We start from the raw sequence: 19,306 nt of genomic DNA on the forward strand, positions 1-19,306 counted from the left end.
TTCTATGACTTGGTCTGGTACTGTAAATAAATAAAAATAAATGAAGAGTGTGGTTATTGAAACCGGAAGAACAGACAAGTCATTTTGAATAAAAAAGTCAGAAATTTCCCTAATTACTGTTCATTGATCCAGTTGCTGATTAAAATTTTCAACAAAGAGAACTATAGGATCTAGACTAGAATCAAAAGTTCACTGCTATAGAAAAAGGTGGAGGCGATATATCATGTATGATCACAGAAAGATTAATGTCTGAAAATGTCTGGGAAATTAGCTGATGCAACAAGTAAACAATTTTTTGAATGTTGTAAAAACTCCTAATTATTAAATGCTGTTACATTAATATAGTATACCTTTGACTTAACAGACTAGTGGAGGGAGGAGAGTAGTATTTTACCATTTTACACATGTGTTAATTAATTTGAATTTAAGATATTAATTCTGCTATATATAAAGAATTGAGAACACTGTTTATGTTCTTTCATGACTTCTTCTCTGGTCCAGTTCATCAGAACTAAGTATGATGTTTTCATTTAAATTTTTTAATATATACTGTGCTCTCTAGTATTCTATACCATCCCAGCCCAAACTTAACCCCACAAAAAAAGGAAGTGGCTGTGGCTTTGTTTTCACTTCCGATAAATCAAACAGACATTCTCCACTGCATGATACAGAACAAAGATGCCATTTGTAAGTTTTTGAATAAATACACATTATCAGTTCAGTTAGAGTTATCCACCTTCTTCTACATAAAAGTGAAGAAGCAATGAAATCTTGGCAAAGCCATTGCTATGCATGTGAAACAAAACTGCCCCATCACCAAAGCCTATCTTCCTATTTTTCTTTTTGCGAAGAAAATATTAGGAAGCCAAAAGGTTATTTTAAATTTTCAGCACATTCCTCATGACTCATAAGATTCCATTCTAGTAACATATTTATTCTTCCTTGTACTCTTAAAACTTAACTATTGATCATTTTACTAGGCCATTGATTTGATTTGATTTAGATATTATCAATACCGTACTATGGTAAATAGTCCCTTTTTTTAAAGTTTCTATTCTGTACTTCAAGTTTCACTAATAACGCCCATGTTTACTTCCTCAACATAGCTGTGTCCCACAATGTTATCTACTATTTAATTTAAATATTAAATATAACATCCCTCTAACATTTAACATACATTAATCTGGTAGTTCTGCTAAATTAAAACAACGTATTTTCATTTCCTTCAGATGCCTTTTTCATACAGTTGGCAAGAGAACTTTAAGGATCAACTCAAGACTTCTCAGTAACTTTCCATTTTTGCTTCCCAGCTTTCTCCAACCTGTCATGCTGGTGGCAAATTATAGTCCCAACATATTCAGAGGACATCAACCTGTTCTAAGCTATCAAAGAAAACTGGTAATCAACAAAACCTCCTAGGAATCTGTTGGGCCTAATCCTTTTAATGTGATATTAAAGTATCGTAGCTGAAGAGTGACAGTCACATTTTACAGATGATACATTATTAGGGATGTGCAAAACATTTCATGCACGAAACATGGTACATCCACACATACATTTTTGGTTTTAAAAAGATGCCTGCCTTTCAGGGTTTGCTTCCCCCCATCCCCATTTATATATCCTCCCAATAACATCCCCCTGACCAAGACACGGATGGGAAAGCTGGACCAGGGTGTGCTGGTTAAGGCACAGAGCTTGATTTTAGTGCCATGCCCCTCCTAGGACAGCAGTGGTGCCCATAGCCGGCATTGTGATGGGTGGGGCTGAAGAACAACGCAGTGCTGAGGGAGGGGTTCTCCTCCCTTAAAGGCAGGGGAGGTTATAGGTTTTAAGCTTCAGCCAAGCAAAAACATTATGAAATTACATTCAGTTCCTCATAGTCTACAGAGAGCAGTGGATTTATAAAGCCATCCAGAAAAGGAAACACATATGTTTTTGATCAACCATGTGCTTAGGTCTTCTAAATATACCTTGGATTCATGATATAAAAAGAACAAAGGTACTGCCAAGTATAGACAAACCCAAGCTCAAAAGAGTTTAAAATACTCTCATATGATGATCAGCTCTTGGTCCAATCCACACAACTCAGGCAAACTATTGTTTCAGATAAAAGGCATAAACTTGGGTTTCTCTTAAAACTTTCACCTTCATTTGTGTATTATTTTTTGATGATTATATTGATGTTTTATTTTAATTCACTGCCCAGAGTTGCTTGTGTGAGATGGTTGGCCGAAAGAATGAATGAATGAATGAGCAATCAACAAGCAAGCAGCATTAGTTATTGAAGTGCTAATTGCTTTGTTGGAGGATCAATCATTTATGTTGCTGTTTCTTCAAGTATGATTTAGTGAATGGTTAATTTGACTAACTACAAATTACTTTCCATATATTTAGAAGATATGTGTTTTCAAAATGTCTAAAATATTTTGGGCAAGTGAAAGATTTACAATTAATATTATATCCTATTTGCCAACTTAAAAGGAATACATGTAATCCTTAAATAACACTAAATTATTTTGCCTGTGCGACTTTCTTAAAACGAATTAGTAAAGTACATTAAGACTGATTACAACATGCTTAACTGGATCAGCAACAGGATAGCAGAGGGCTAGTTTTAACCCCAAATAGTCCTGGATCTGGATAGCAGCCAAAACCATCAACTCTAACAACCACTCTCAGAATCACCTAACTGCCTGACCTCCATGTCTGGGAGAAAAGCCAGGTCTTAACAGTGTTCTGAAAAACCAGCAGACTTGGGGCCAACCTAATCCTGGATGAGAATTATGTTCTAAAGGGCAGGTGCAGCAACATTAGAGGCATGATTCCTGGGAACTCATCAGATGATACTCCTTAAGTGATGGAACCCAGAGCATGCCACTTCTGCCAGACCTGATTGGGCAGACAGAGACAATTGGAGAAAGGCAGTCCCTCAAATGTCCTGGCCTGTGGCATGAAGGGCTTTATAGGTGACAACTAGCACAATGAATTGCACTCTGAAGCCCACTGGGAGCCAGTGCAGTTCACAAAGCAAAGGTATATGTGTACCAAAGCATGCCCATAATTACTTGTGCTGCTGCATTCTGCACAAACTGCAGTTTCAGATGTTCTTCAATGGCATCTCCATGTAGAACACACTGCAGTAATCCAAGCAGGAGGTGACCAAAGTATGAGTGAGTATGTGTAGGGTTCCCTCCCAGATCCAGGAAAGGGTCAACTGGCGCACCACCAAAACTTGTACAAAAGCCCTCCTGGCCACAGATGTCACTTGCTCCTTAAGTAATGGCCATGAGTCCAGGTAGATCCCATAAAGATGGGAAATCTCTGAATCCAGGAATCCTCTTCCCCCTTCCAGTACGAACTGGAAATGGCCTTGGAGAAAGGCAGAGAACCACTGCAAAACAGTGCGTTCAACTTCCAGCCCCATACCATGACTGATGGTATCCAAAACCACTGAGAGATCAAGAACAGCAAGGACAACCTCCATCCCACTCCTACCAAAGGTCATTCATAAATACGATCAGTGCCATTTCAGTCCCATACCCAGGCATGAAATCTGACTGAAAGGGATGCAGAAAATCTGTTTCATCCAGGGCTCTCTGAAGCTGCAGCACAACCACCACCTGAAGGTTGGCGACAGGCCGAAAGTTGTCTAGCATACTAGGTCTAGCAGTGGTTCCTTGAGAAGGGACCACTTCCTCCTCAAGCACTGACAGAACCAACCTCTCTCAAGGATGCATTCACTATTGCCAGAATGCACCTGTTACCTTCCAGGAAGCCTTAGTTAACCAGGAGGAGCATGAATCTAGTTTCTTATTAGTTTTAGATTAATGCTGACTATTCTTTTAAAATATCTGCTACCATCATGCCTCATTTTCATAAAATGAAAACTGTCAATGGGTAATCTGTTAAGGGACAGGTCATTTTGTATCTATATTTTTAGGTTTTAAATATTAAAATTTGGATTTTACATTTTGACTCTAAAAGGCAAAACTGCAAACAAAGCAATACAGGCAGCTCTGATTTTCACTCCTGAAATTTGCTTCATAGTTATTCATGATAGATAAAACTGGCCCTTTGGATATGGCATAAGCAAATTTGGGGGTGCCAAGGAACATCTCCTTCAGCAAAGGATCGTTACCTTGTCGTGGTGCTGGAGCTTGAGCACCTCAATGATGCCATGAGCTAAACCATGAAGGGCCACCCAAGACGGGAAGGTCATGACAGAGAGGTCAGACTAAATGCGATCCCTGGGGAAGGTAATGGCAACCCACCCCAGTATTCTTGCCGTGAAAACTAAATGGATCAGTACAACCAGAGATATGTTGGTATACCATCGAAAGATGAGACCCCCAGGTCTGAAGATGGTCAAAATGCTACTGGGGAGGAACAGAGGATGAGCTCAACTAGCCCCAGACGTGATGACGCAGCTAGCTCAAAGCCGAAAGGATGGCTAGCGGCCGATGGTGCTGGTGGTGAATGGCGAATCCGATGTTCTAAGGATCAACACACCATTGGAACCTGGAATGTAAGATCTATGAGCCAGGGCAAATTGGATGTGGTTATTGGTGAGATGTCAAGATTAAAGATAGACATTCTGGGCGTCAGTGAACTGAAATGGACTGGAATGGGCCACTTCACATCAAATGACCACCAGATCTACTACTGTGGACAAGAGCACCATAGAAGAAATGGAGTAGCCTTCATAATTAATAGTAAAGTGGCTAAAGCAGTGCTTGGATACAATCCAAAAAACGACAGAATGATCTCAATTCGAATTCAGGGCAAGCCATCTAACATCACAGTGATCCAAATATACGCCCCAACCACAAATGCTGAAGAAGCTGAAGTAGAGCAGTTCTATGAGGATCTGCAGCACCTATTGGACAACACGCCTAAAAGAGATGTTATTTTCATCACGGGAGACTGGAATGCTAAGGTGGGCAGTCAAATGACACCTCGAATTACAGGTAAGTATGGCCTGGGAGAACAAAATGAAGCAGGACATAAGCTGATAGAATTTTGCCAAGACAATTCACTCTGCATAACAAACACTCTCTTCCAACAACCTAAGAGACGGCTTTATACATGGACTTCACCAGATGGACAACACCGAAATCAGATTGATTACATCCTTTGCAGCCAAAGGTGGCGGACATCTGTACAGTCGGTAAAAACAAGGCCTGGAGCTGACTGTAGTTCAGATCACAAACTTCTTCTTGCACAATTTAGGATCAGACTAAAGAGATTAGGGAAGACCCACAGATCAGCTAGATATGAGCTCACTAATATTCCTAAGGAATATGCAGTGGAGGTGAAGAATAGATTTAAGGGACTGGACTTAGTAGATAGGGTCCCGGAAGAACTCTGGACAGAAGTTGGCAGCATTGTTCAGGAGGCGGCAACAAAATACATCCCAAAGAAAGAGAAAACCAAGAAGGCAAAATGGCTGTCTGCTGAGACACTAGAAGTAGCCCAAGAAAGAAGGAAAGCAAAAGGCAACAGTGATAGGGGGAGATATGCCCAATTAAATGCAAAATTCCAGAGGTTAGCCAGAAGAGATAAGGAATTATTTTTAAACAAGCAATGCGCGGAAGTGGAAGAAGACAATAGAATAGGAAGGACAAGAGATCTCTTCCAGAAAATTAGAACCATCGGAGGTAAATTCCAGGCAAAAATGGGCATGATCAAAAACAAAGATGGCAAGGACCTAACAGAAGAAGAAGAGATCAAGAAAAGGTGGCAAGAATATACAGAAGACCTGTATAGGAAGGATAACAATATCGGGGATAGCTCTGACGGTGTGGTCAGTGAGCTAGAACCAGACATCCTGAAGAGTGAGGTTGAGTGGGCCTTAAGAAGCATTGCTAATAACAAGGCAGCAGGAGACGACGGCATCCCAGCTGAACTGTTCAAAATCTTGCAAGATGATGCTGTCAAGGTAATGCATGCTATATGCCGGCAAATTTGGAAAGCACAAGAATGGCCATCAGATTGGAAAAAATCAACTTATATCCCCATACCAAAAAAGGGAAACACTAAAGAATGTTCAAACTATCGAACAGTGGCACTCATTTCACATGCCAGTAAGGTAATGCTCAAGATCCTGCAAGGTAGACTTCAGCAGTTCATGGAGCGAGAATTGCCAGACGTACAAGCTGGGTTTAGAAAAGGCAGAGGAACTAGAGACCAAATCGCCAATATCCGCTGGATAATGGAAAAAGCCAGGGAGTTTCAGAAAAACATCTATTTCTGTTTTATTGACTATTCTAAAGCCTTTGACTGTGTGGACCATAATAAATTGTGGCAAGTTCTTAGTGGTATGGGGATACCAAGTCATCTTGTATGCCTCCTGAAGAATCTGTATAACGACCAAGTAGCAACAGTAAGAACAGACCACGGAACAACGGACTGGTTTAAGATTGGGAAAGGAGTACGGCAGGGCTGTATACTCTCACCCTACCTATTCAACTTGTATGCAGAACACATCATGCGACAAGCTGGCCTTGAGGAATCCAAGGCTGGAGTTAAAATCTCTGGAAGAAACATTAACAATCTCAGATATGCAGATGATACCACTTTGATGGCTGAAAGCGAAGAGGAACTGAGGAGCCTTATGATGAAGGTGAAAGAAGAAAGTGCAAAAGCTGGTTTGCAGCTAAACCTCAAAAAAACCAAGATTATGGCAACCAGCTTGATTGATAACTGGCAAATAGAGGGAGAAAATGTAGAAGCAGTGAAAGACTTTGTATTCCTAGGTGCAAAGATTACTGCAGATGCTGACTGAAGTCAGGAAATCAGAAGACGCTTAATCCTTGGGAGAAGAGCAATGACAAATCTTGATAAAATAGTTAAGAGCAGAGACATCACACTGACAACAAAGGCCCGCATAGTTAAAGCAATGGTGTTCCCTGTAGTAACATATGGCTGCGAGAGCTGGACCATAAGGAAGGCTGAGCGAAGGAAAATCAATGCTTTTGAACTGTGGTGTTGGAGGAAAATTCTGAGAGTGCCTTGGACTGCAAGAAGATCAAACCAGTCCATCCTCCAGGAAATAAAGCCAGACTGCTCACTTGAGGGAATATTAAAGGCAAAACTGAAATACTTTGGCCACATCATGAGAAGACAGGACACCCTGGAGAAGATGCTGATGCTAGGGAGAGTGGAAGGCAAAAGGAAGAGGGGCCGACCAAGGGCAAGATGGGTGGATGATATTCTAGAGGTGACGGACTCGTCCCTGGGGGAGCTGGGGGTGTTGACGACCGACAGGAAGCTCTGGCGTGGGCTGATCCATGAAGTCACGAAGAGTCGGAAGCGACTAAACGAATAAACAACAACAACAACAAAGGCACATCTCAATTAGCATAGGAAACCTTTTGAAATGCAGTCATTTGTTATTTTTTCAATTAAAGTTATGCCCTTCATTCAAAAATCAACAGAATATCTTCCATCTTGTGAAGGACATGTAGAATTCTAAGCAGCCTATGTAGAAATACACAGAAAAAGCTAAACCAGTCCACTTTTGATGGGGTAATATATAACAATGAGATATAACAAGCTTCATTTTCTTCTAAAATATTAGCAAATAGTTTCATATAAACAAGAGAAACTTTGAAGAGTACCATTCAGGGTATAGTTTGAAATTGTGCCAAATACATTATACAATTCAATGTATAGGCTTTTGCCTGTCACACAAAGGAAGCGACATCTGTGAAAATGTATATCAAAAACTACTGCTTCCTTTCATCTGTCCAAATAATCAGCGTTAAGCACTTTTTATTTTAAAAACAAAAAATAAAAAGCCTTAATTTTGTTGTTTATTCTTGCAAACATTTCAGCTTTCAATCAGCTAATGAATAATGCAATGTTGACTTAATATTGACTAAATTATTAAATGATTGAAGTCTAAAATACTGTCCTAGCAACCAAATACAGTTCTTAAATGAAAGATGTGTAGTCCAAAGCAGAAAAGATTAAAGAGAGAAAAAGATTAAACAGGGATGGGGAACTGCCAGCAGACACAAGTCTCTGCCCCTTTTTGAAGTATTACCAGGTGCCTTGTATGCCTACACCTATGCCTGTGTGAAGGAAAGGTAAGGTGCAGATAATTCTGGCAGACGTAAATTCAGGCAGCTCTACTGCATGGTCCTTCTCCCCTGAGGAAGGTAGTACACTTAGCAGGAACCACCTTACCCAAGATAAACAGCTTCAAGCAGGGCAAGCTGGACAGTGATGTTTCCTCACATTGTCTTGCAAAGATAAATGGATATCGGGGAGTGGGGTGAAAGGGAGCGGCATCAGGGCATTAAGCCACTTCTCCTGCTGTTGGGCAGCCTGGCAAGAGAGATAGTGTCTGGTGTCTGGACTGGAGACTGATATAGAAAATTAAGCCTTAATTTATAAATTGTCATCCATAGCTCCAAGGTTTACCAATTATTGAGAAACCATGGATGTAAATGTATAAACGAATAACTTCTCAGAGGTGGGAGAGTTAGAACATATGAGCTCATTGCCAACAACAGGAAAAAGTCTGATTGTCTTTTCTGGATTTCTCCTGATATTTCCTGTCCATAGCCACAACTGGGTCAAATTTTATGACCTGAGGTGAAGGGAAATTAATAAGACCTGAGAAACAGAGGCTGCATTCCCACAACATGGTTAAGTACGTAATTGGGGGTTCACCTGCATAGGAACAGCAAAAGGGGCCTTTAAACTGAGCCCCACAAGACTCAATCATTTCATCCAGTCCATTAATACATTTTGCTTACCTAATCTTCTAAGAAAAAGAGCTGAAGAAAAAACAATGGCCTTCCCAATGAGGAAGAGGGCAATTATTAATGAAACCTTGCTAGTACTTCCCTTTCACAAGAGCTCAGGAGAGAAAATGGGTGGATTCCCAAAGGAGTTATTTTTGATTCAGTTAGTGTGACTGTATGTTGACAGAATTACCATAAACACCATAACTGGGTTACAGGCTGACTGGGCTAAGTATGTGGTCAGAATAAGGCCAGGATATTATAATTACTGTAGCAAAGACCTCCATGGTGATAAAGCCATCTGGCTATTTTTTATTTCTCTATTAATTAAAAAAACAGGCTTGGTTTACATTAAAGACCTAACCAACCCCATTAAAAGATGCAACATCTGCATTCAAACATGTCAACTTTGTTAGTGTTACCCTTGAGTAGATTTCTGTGGGTTAATATGCTGTGTCAACCCAACCCATTTGGTTGGTTTCTGATTCACTGAATTATGCAAATCCAGAAAACTAAATTAAGCATGTTTAAACACATACAAATGTGGAGTGAAAAAAAAAAGATGTAAGTGTTAGCAAATTTTATTCTCTTCTCGGTGGCTTTCTGAGAAAAAAAAAGTTGCTAAAGACCTGGAACAGTATGTGAGACAGCTAATTTTCTTCTTCATCTCTATCCATATTTAGATCCTTCTAACTAAAAGGATATTTCTGATATCAAACATTATAGTTCCAAGGCAAGGCATAATCCCATTCTCTATTCAGCCCTACAACAAGGCTTAGCATTGCAACCACCATTTCCTCTGTGCTTTGGAAATACTTCCTGCATTTGCTAAAAGTATGTATGTAATTATGTGCAAGAACTTCTCTATAGTACATCTGTAGAATTCTTACTGGCATGTAAATAGTTCACATATTCTACCTTTGTGGTATGTTTTTCACTTACTAGGATGTGAAAATTCATTAGAATTCTACATTATGTGAAAATCTAACCATTATTATTTGTTAAGGAAACCAAGCTGAAAAATCCTGGCCAATGGGTATAGGAGGGATACAGGTAGTCCTCAACTTATGACCACAATAGGGACTGGACAATTTGTTGTTAAACGGTGGGATCATTAAGTGAGGCATGACATGACCACACCCAATTTTACATTTTTTGTGGTGGTCATTAAGCAAATCACTGTGGTCATTAAGGGTCCATGTATGGCTAGGAGAGCTACTGTCAAATTCACTGAGAATATAAAGAAGTATGTTGGGGGTGGGTGATAGGTCTGCACATTTCTGAGGGCTTGTGTATACACGCAAAGCGGCAAATTAAGGAACTTCTACACTCTTCTCTGTATATGCCTGACAACAGTGTATGTCAACATGTATTTCCCCATGCAGAGCACAATCAACTAGAACTGCCCATAACTAACGTACTGCACCAGTACGAGAACTTGTTTGTCTCCCCCTCACCCACCCCCCATTTCACCTTATCTGCTCTGATTTTCCAGCTCTTTGATCTGAATACATCTTGGACAGTCTGATGGTATGGGGTTCCTACATTTTGCTGGGGCAATGGATGGAGTTCCTATCTCAGAAATTTCCAAATTGTGGAGAGCTATGAGCATCTTAAAACAATTTAAAAAATAATCTGATCAGACTCACCCAAGCTTGAGCATTGTCAGAACTCTGGATTTTGCTCCCCACTTTGCCTGTACAAGCCCACACAGTCTGAAAACCTCTATGGTATATAGATTAAAATTTTATTATTAACAATAAATGGCAGGGTCATGATTGGTCTTCACTGACTGGTGTTACTCTTTTGTAAGGAAAGCTTCTTACCATTTCCAAATCATGACATTTTGTACTGTTTGTTCCCTGTAAACATGTGTGACCTACTACCCCACCGGTTCCTCTCCTCTCCTTCTCTCCCCCCACTGTTGCAGGGCAACAACGACATGTAAACTGAAAATCAAACAGAGATTGTAGCTTCTGGAGTTTCTGCACTTGCTGACGTGTACAAACTGCATGTCTGTTTTTAAGAAAGCTTTATATAACTCGTAAGGGGAAGTAAACAGAGAAAGAAATTAAGAATGGTGACGGAGATGGAAAATGACATAAAAGGAACTGTAAGCCCAACTTATTTGTCAAAAGGTTGCATTATAGTGGGAGCAGTGTGCTTTTCCTTCAGCCAGAAGCCTAGTCTTTTAATTGTAATTATAATCAGGAGAGGAGAGGAGAGGAGAGGAGAGGAGGCAGTTGCTTATTTCAAGGAATCTGATGGAAAGCCAACAGTAAACTAAAAATCTATTTTACCCAGACTAAAGGATTACAACTATGGCAGGTGAGGGGCTTTCCCACACTCTGGGAAAGACCCTGCTCTGGATTTTTTATAAAAACTTAAATACAGCAATTTAAGTGATAGGAATTTACTAAGAGGAAATGAATAAAAAACGTAGTCAAAAGAGAAAGACATATACATTCTAAATACAGACATGCAGCCACAGCAACTGTCATGGTGCATTTTCTGCACATTAGCAATCTTCACAGAACATTTTTACTATATTTTATGTATGTTGGGAACAAAGCTGCCAAAAGGAAGACTGCAGCCAGTTTGTATGTATATGAACTGTGTACTAATAAATGGGATTATCCTTACATATTACCTGAAAGAACTTTTCAGTCATAAAAATTGGTGTGTGTTCTTACAAACTGCATGGATTTTAATGTTTGTTTTCTTAGCCAAGTAGCTAAATAAGAACATCCGAGCGCTTGATTATACATGATGACCATGCAACATCAGCCTTCCTAACTTAATGTCCAGTAGATGAGTTAGGCAATCTTCTAACCTTCAAATTCCATAACCTCATTGACCAAGTTGGCTGCAGATTATGGAAGTTAATGTGGAGGGCACAGAGTTGAGGAAAGCTAATCTCTATAATCACAGACCTGCTGGAATGTAGCCACAGCTACTGTCCTGAATTTTCATGGGCAAAAGTACATTTCTACATGTTATATATAGAAAAATTGTATTTAGGGTACACTGGACTGTCCAGAGAACGTATTTGAAAGGACAGATATCAGCTTTTCCATGTTGGAGGTATAAAAAAATCTGAGGGTACGCTGACCCATATGATATGGTCATGTAATCATTTGATTTGGGGGGGGGGGACACTAGAGTTAATGCATGTAAGTACATTTATGGGAAAATCTCTAACTGTTAACGATGTTAATGTGATGTTGAACTATATATCAAAGCTTTGGAATCTGTTTGGAAACTGAATTATGGTTCTATTGAGCATGGGCAGTGGCTAAAAATCATTTTGGGAAATTGGAAAAATGTACTATTCCATATGTTAAGGAATGGTGTCAGAAATGTGTGATCTATCTGTTTTGGAAAAGGCAGTATTTTCTACTAATTAAAGGGTGCAGCAATATATGTTAGTTTGGCAGAGATAGGTATAGTATATAAGTTTTTTTCCTCTTCCTTCGTTTGTTTGGGATTGTTTTTTCCCCTATTTTTTCTTTTCTTTTGGTTTCTATTAATTTTCTTCTTTAAGTTAAAAGATTGCTTTGTTAACTGTATATGTTAAAAATGTAAAATAACATTTTAAAAAAGATTTAAAAAGGACTTCTATACATATCAAAGTTGAGAATACTGACCAAATAATGCCTATTATAAATATTATATAAACAGTTTTATAGATAAAAACTTTCCTCTTCCTTGACATTGTTTTATATTGCCCAAAATAAAACTGTATATAACTTCAGTTGCTGACATCTGTGGCAACTATTGCTTTGTTCTCCTTTAAACAGGCACCTTCCTTTGTAGACAGACATTTTAAATAAAGAGGAACACACAGTTTCTGTCAATTCTTCCTTATAAAATAAATTTATTTTCTCTTCTTTAATTTCATTACACCTCTGTTATGAAACTTTAAACTGTTCTTATGTTCTATCGCTTCTAGTCTGCATTTTAAGTATTCTGCATTTTAGCTTGTATACTTTGATAGGAAAGCTGCCTCAGAACTTTACTGAATGGTAAGATATACCCACTAAAAAAAGAATAAAAGCTTCACTGATCTTGTGATAAATTTTCCAGTAACCAAAAAAAGGATCCACTCATATGATCTGTAAAAATAACAATGAGTATAGGAAAAACCTTTCCTACAATTGCAGCAGTGAAGCCACATGGCAAAATTTAAGAGTCATTCAAGGGGACTTTCCGACCTATTATTTCTAGTTAAGGAACCTGCATTAGCTAAAGCTCAATCCCATGCATGTCTCCTTGAAGGAAAGTCCTAGCGAATGTAATTAAACTATCAGCTAAAGATGCATAGGACCCTGCCTCAGCTGTTATGGGGACATTTATTCAGCTAATACAATACTAAGATGCTGAGAAAATCTGTTCCTGCACTGAAGCTATTGTAACTATTGTTACTCTTAGCAACACTGTCAATATTATGCAACATTGGATATTAACTATACCACAAGCCATATAGGTCAGATTAAGCAGTGCACTAAGACTTAAATTTAAGCCATGGTTTGCTGAAATCAGGGTTCAAATTAGAGACATTGAAATTGATGAAAACCTTGCTATTCCTCCAGATGTGCCCTAATCACTCACAAAGAACTGTCTCCATTTCACAACTGCCTTGTGGGTTGATGCGCAGTCTTGGGAAACGCATTTTTGTTCTGTGTGTCTTTGTCAGGAAGAAAGCACTTACCTGTGCATGTCTCCAGTCTTCTGCATTATGAGTGAAGATGCTGGCTCACGGCCATACCCTATGTCCTAACCTCCAGTTTAGAAACTATGGCAACAGAAGTAATGCAAAAGATGTATCACATTTGCTCTCCAGACAGATATTTTATGCATGGTTATGATGGATTAATTCTGAATTAATTTACTGAGTTTTAATGTTATTGTGGATGTTTTCTTGCTAAATGTTTACCATGGACATTTTATTCTGTGGATGTTTTATTGTTTATATTGTTTATTGTGCACGTTTTAAAATTCATTTATTTTTATTTTATTTTTATCCCACCTTTATTATTTTTATAAATAACTCAAGGCAGTGAACATACCTACTACTCCTTCCTCCTCCTATTTTCCCCACAACAACAACCCTGTGAGGTGAGTTGGGCTGAGAGAGAGGGACTGACCCAAGGTCACCCAGCCAGCTTTCATGCCTAAGGCGGGACTAGAACTCACAGTCTCCTGGTTTCTAGCCAAGAACCTTAACCACTAAGCCAAACTGGCTCCAGTTTTAATTGTTCATTCTTGTTCTAAACTTCTGTGAGTCTATAGGGATTGGGCAACATACAAATTAGTTAAATAAATATCGCTGCAGACTTTAAAAAAAACAAGAACAGAATATCCTGCTATACAGCTGTTCCTGACAATAGTTTTCAGAAGTATGATATATACTGGAAATAGGTTAGCTTCAAAATTCCATAACATAATATAATATGTAACGACATCAAAAACATCTTTAGAGATGTCCAAATCCTTTGTTGCGCAGGAGGGCTGCTTGTATTCAAATCTCAATCTATGGATGCATAGCACAGCCATCACTGGTTAAACAGGTTTCTTATTTTAGTTACATTATTAGATTGTGGAGTTCTGTGTGTTTGGGGTAGATGGCACCTTCAGATGCAGAAAATGAGAATATCAGGAAGAAAAAAGGGAAGATTGGGGTGCAGACCAATGGGATATTCCATGTGACATGGACAGTAGCTGAGGGAAGGGAAGAGACGATGAAGGGATGGGCAGGCCAATGGGAAAAGAAGAGGGAGGAGACAACATGTACTAGTCTTCCCCAACTTGCTATTCCTAGATTTGATTTGTCCAAAACCAAAACATTTCAGTTTCAGTTCTGCTGAACCATGGCTGTCCATGGTTCAGCAGAAATTTTAGAAGATTTATTTTATTATTTATGCATTTTATTGAATTTATATGCTACCCAACTGCCAACAACTTTGGGCGGTTATAGACTTAAAAAGTTAAAAACAAGAAAAAATACAGGAGACAAAAATTAGTGAAAATGGGAAGAGTGACAAAAAAAAAAAAAGGAGGAAACAAAAGAAATAACCCAACATAGTCCAAAGGGGGACTTCACTCACCCTCGCTAAAGGCCTGGGCAAAGAGCCAAATATTCAGTTTGTTTCAAAACATCAGCAGATTGGGCGATGTCCAGATCTCAGAGGGGACCTCATTCCAGAAGGCAGATGCCACAGAAAAGATGAGCTTGTGGGGTCCTGATAGATGACATTGTTTAATTGAAGGAACACAGAGCACACCAACCCTGCCAGAACGAATTGGCTGGGCAGATAGTATGGGAGATAGACGGTCCCTTGAGTAGCCAGGCCCTATGCCATGTAGGACTTTATAGGGCATGACCAGCACCTTGAATTGCACCCAGAAGCAAAATGGCAAGCAGCACAGCTCACAAAGCAGAGGTGTTACCTCTGTCATGCCCGTGTCACTGTATTCTGGACCAGTTGATGCTTCCAGGTGTGATTCAAGCGCAACCCATGTAGAGCACATTGCAGTAGTCAAGCCTTGAGCTGAGGGCGTGAGTGACTGTCAGAAGGTCCTCAATCCACTCCCTGAATATGGTGGATTGTTCCAGATTTAAACAAAGAAATTGACTGCTTCATGTATATACCTAATGCAAACTGAATTTGGCAAAAGCTACAATATGAAAGAAGAAAAAAGTACAGAGAAATAAGAACGAAAGAAAAAACACAACCTGTAGGTGCTTTACTAAACCTTAATGAAAAGCATCAAAGCAGTAATTAAAATAATTTTACTTACCAGCCCACTTAAGGCCACAATCCAGATGTAAGACCCAGAAGTTAAAAGCTACAAAACAAAAATATGTAATTTAAAATGGAATTTAGATTGCACAGTCCTTAGGCTAGTAATATTTCAAACTAACTCAAATAAAGTAATGGAGGTAACATCACACATTGTATTTTTTTGTTTGTAGCAAAAGGGGTCAAGTAATGGTTTAAATCTTGTCATGAGCTTAGAACAAGATCTGCCAGTCAGATAAAAAGGGTTGTGGAAGTTGAGCAATTGAAAAATTAGCAGTAAGGTTGAATGAAAAGGTGGAACAAAAGGAGCTGAAAATTTGCTGATATTTGCTAATGTTTTTTATTTAATAAAACCTTTTTTTCCAGAATCTATTATGAAAGCCAATTTCTACAGTAAACATGTAAAAACTTGACTTTTCATTAGCAATCTATATATTCAGGAAAAAACACAGCCTTTAAAAACAAAACAGTTAACAAAAAATACTGAGAACTACACTTTTTCTCAGAAACTTGTTTACCAAAGGAAATACAAAAGGGCACCCTTTATATCTTATATTAAAATATGTTTAATATAGAAAAGAACAGGAAAACAGATACGAAGTTTCAGACAGATTAGACATACTGAGCAGTATTAAATGGAGATATACTGTATGTTTCTCTGTGTGTGTATATATGTATATACATATACTGTACATATACATATCACAAGTAATATGTCAACTATTTATTCCTGTTGTTCCTGCAAAAGCAGCTGAAAATGAATATTTAACAAACTAAACATGGACAACTTCCATTGGTAACTGCATTTTTCAGGCTACCAGAAAGAGCATAAGGAAGAGTTGTTTAAAACTTTGCACACTACCTTCAAAATTCAACCTATATTGTGTGCATCTGTTCCATTTTTAAAAGAACTTGCAATGCACAACATAAGGTTAATAATATTTTATATACTTGGACACTGTTTTATCAAATAAATTCCAGCAATCTGAAAATTTATCATATGCCAGATACTTAATTACTCCGCAAAAGAGATAACCATTTAGCACTGTCTCAGTTGCTCAGAGAATGATTATTTAACGGCACCTACCAGCTTGTTATGATAAGATCAGACAGCATAGCAAAGAAAGTGAAGCTATGATAATATCTAGATTAATGTCAACAGTTACTGCCTTAGCTGTAAGAGGGAAATGCTTAACCAAAGCAGCAGGATTTGCAAAACATCTTTTTTATTTGGTCTGAATACTTAGGAAAGTGTAAAAGGGTCATCCAGACTAAATCCATAATAATTGGCTGAGCTGAAAGCTTGTTTACCAATGAAAAGTCATAGCTTATTATCAATATAGCTAAGTTACCTGTCAAACAGGTTACCTAAGTGTTATAGAATTATTTAAGAATGCAAGAAACAGAAAATTAAGATCCTAGTATTTACCAAACCAGATATCTCCCCCACATAAAACACTCCCTTTGGGATGTTAAAAAAAATATGAAATTGTAGGGTAACACTTTTATATATAAGGAAATAAATAATAAAAACTGAATTAGCTATTCTGAGATGGAGGCTCCAGTTTGGTAGGAAATTTTAAACCGAAGTCCAACCAAAATCTATCACAAAATGAAATACTAAATGCAGACTGAAAGCTGGTTTCCCCATTGCTAGCAATTAAAAGTAGGAAAAAACTATGGGCATACATTCAGTTCTACCTTCTACTGAGTGGCAATATGCTTATGTATTGAATTATCATTACTAAACTCCTGTTGCTACATCTACCAATTTACTGCACATCTGCAGGTTACACTACAGTGATTATTGCATTTTTTAAAATTCGTTTTTTAATTTTTAGGACAAAATATTTGGAAACGAGGGATATTGTTCTGGAGGTTTCTAGAAAACATTGTGTGCAAACGGAAAATGCAGAACTGCTAAATTAATGAAAAACAAATCAACACATACAAACCTGCAAACCCAATATATAAACCAGCGTCTTGTTTGTGATGGAAAATTGTCCTAGAATTTGTGTCACTTGCACTCTTGGAATGGAGCAATAAAATGGTACAAAAAGAGCAAATACAGGGCCCAAGCTGTTGAGACAAAATATAATGCAAAAATGGGATATCAACAGAATTCTTACAGAAAGTATTATGTCTCTCTTCTTGACTAATTTGAATAATCAAATGCATCTTAGTGTTTTTTAAAATATTAAATATGGTATCTAGGTTCACTAACAGCAACTTTCTAAATATCACAAAAGTTTTTTTTAGTTTAAATTAGCTTTTGAAAAGTGCACTCTGTTATAAAGCCCATAGAGTAAAACAGGGGCCTTTGCCTGCTTCTCACTTATACCATCCAATAGGCCATAATTAGATCTGCTTTCCTCACTGACAATGGTCTAAAAAATGACTTCCCTCCTCCTTCACTTTATCCCCAGTCATTTGGTAGGAGTAACATCTCAGTCCTATTTTCAGCATGATCTATTCTTCTTGATCACAATATATATTTGAACTTACAAATGATAGTTTACATTGAGCTGCTATTTTGACATACAGGTAAGTACTGTAACAAATCCATGGAAATCAGTGCAAATGGTATTTTCTTTTAATTATTCAACCTTTCAAATCCAAGCTGAAGAAACTTGCATCCATAATCTCAGCATCCATCTGAATTCAAACATAATCTGCAGGTGTTTTTTTTAAATAAGTAACCTTTTCAGCTTTTTTCTTCAAATACATTTTTGTTCCTACAAATACTCTGATTGTGTCGACAGAATACTAAACTCGTATCCTCCCAAACATGGCTAAACCAGACCAAAGATACAGAAAGCTACAATGCAGACTTGGTCATGCACAATTCAACAAATCAAAATTAGATTAAATTAAGAAACCAACCTTTGCCATGTTTATTAAAAAAAAAACAAGAATAAGTATGCAAATCATAATACATTTTAAGAGTGGGGAAAGACCGTAACTTTAAGAAAAAGTGTCACCAAAATATTTATGAATTACTGTGAAGGACAGTAAATTTATTAAAGACACATTCATGTGATATCATGTAACATACTACATTATAGCACATATAACATTGGTGACTGAGTCTGTACCACACACTAGGTTAAAATAACCTTGACTTATTAGATTGTGTCTCAATGTGTTCTGCGTATTTATTTTTATCTATTTATTTAAAATACTTATATGGCCACCCATTTTACGTACAACAACCCTGGGTGGCTCACAGCAACAGTAACAAAACATTAAAAAAAAACTAAACCCAGCAAACTTCAAATCTCATGGTGCCCCAATCCAACCACTCCACGCACATTTGCTGGGCTCCAATCTGACTCCAGTCTGAAGCTTTCATATTCAGCCAACATGGCGAGGTTTTGGTTCAATACGCTGTCTAAACCCAAGCACTTTGGTTAGCATGCTTTACGAGTACTAAGCTATATTATGGCTTAGTTTGATATGTGAACTAACCATGATTTGTTACTACTAGAAAGCCTTTAATCCACTCCCCTTCTTTCCCCATTCTCTCTTCCATGTTGAATTAGACAATGAGTTTAACTTCTTTTTCTGTCTGTATAATAGACAGTTTCAGATACTTCCTAAGTTTTAAATGTCAATTATGGTCAACAGGATTAAAAAAAAAAGCAGCTTTCCCCAACCCATTCTCTTAATGAGGGGAAAATTCTGCAGATGGTTGATTCTGATAGCTTTCTTAAAGCCACAGCATTCTTGTTCTACCGTAACATCAAAACA

General features: G+C 38.0%; 1 protein-coding gene across 2 annotated transcripts in view; it reads right to left on the minus strand.

The window, feature by feature from the left end:
* The window catches only part of UBAC2 (UBA domain containing 2), a 108,275-nt gene that overhangs the window by 36,661 nt on the left and 52,308 nt on the right, over nt 1-19,306 (minus strand). For both annotated transcript variants that reach the window (XM_063304818.1, XM_063304819.1), the window contains 2 exons: nt 17,512-17,635; nt 15,555-15,602 (listed from right to left, as the gene is read on the minus strand). In XM_063304818.1, the coding sequence (XP_063160888.1) occupies nt 15,555-15,602; nt 17,512-17,635 (172 nt within the window). The remainder of the gene's footprint in view (nt 1-15,554; nt 15,603-17,511; nt 17,636-19,306) is intronic.

Source organism: Candoia aspera, chromosome 5 (genome assembly GCF_035149785.1).
Source record: "Candoia aspera isolate rCanAsp1 chromosome 5, rCanAsp1.hap2, whole genome shotgun sequence".
Taxonomy (NCBI): Eukaryota; Metazoa; Chordata; class Lepidosauria; order Squamata; family Boidae; genus Candoia; species Candoia aspera.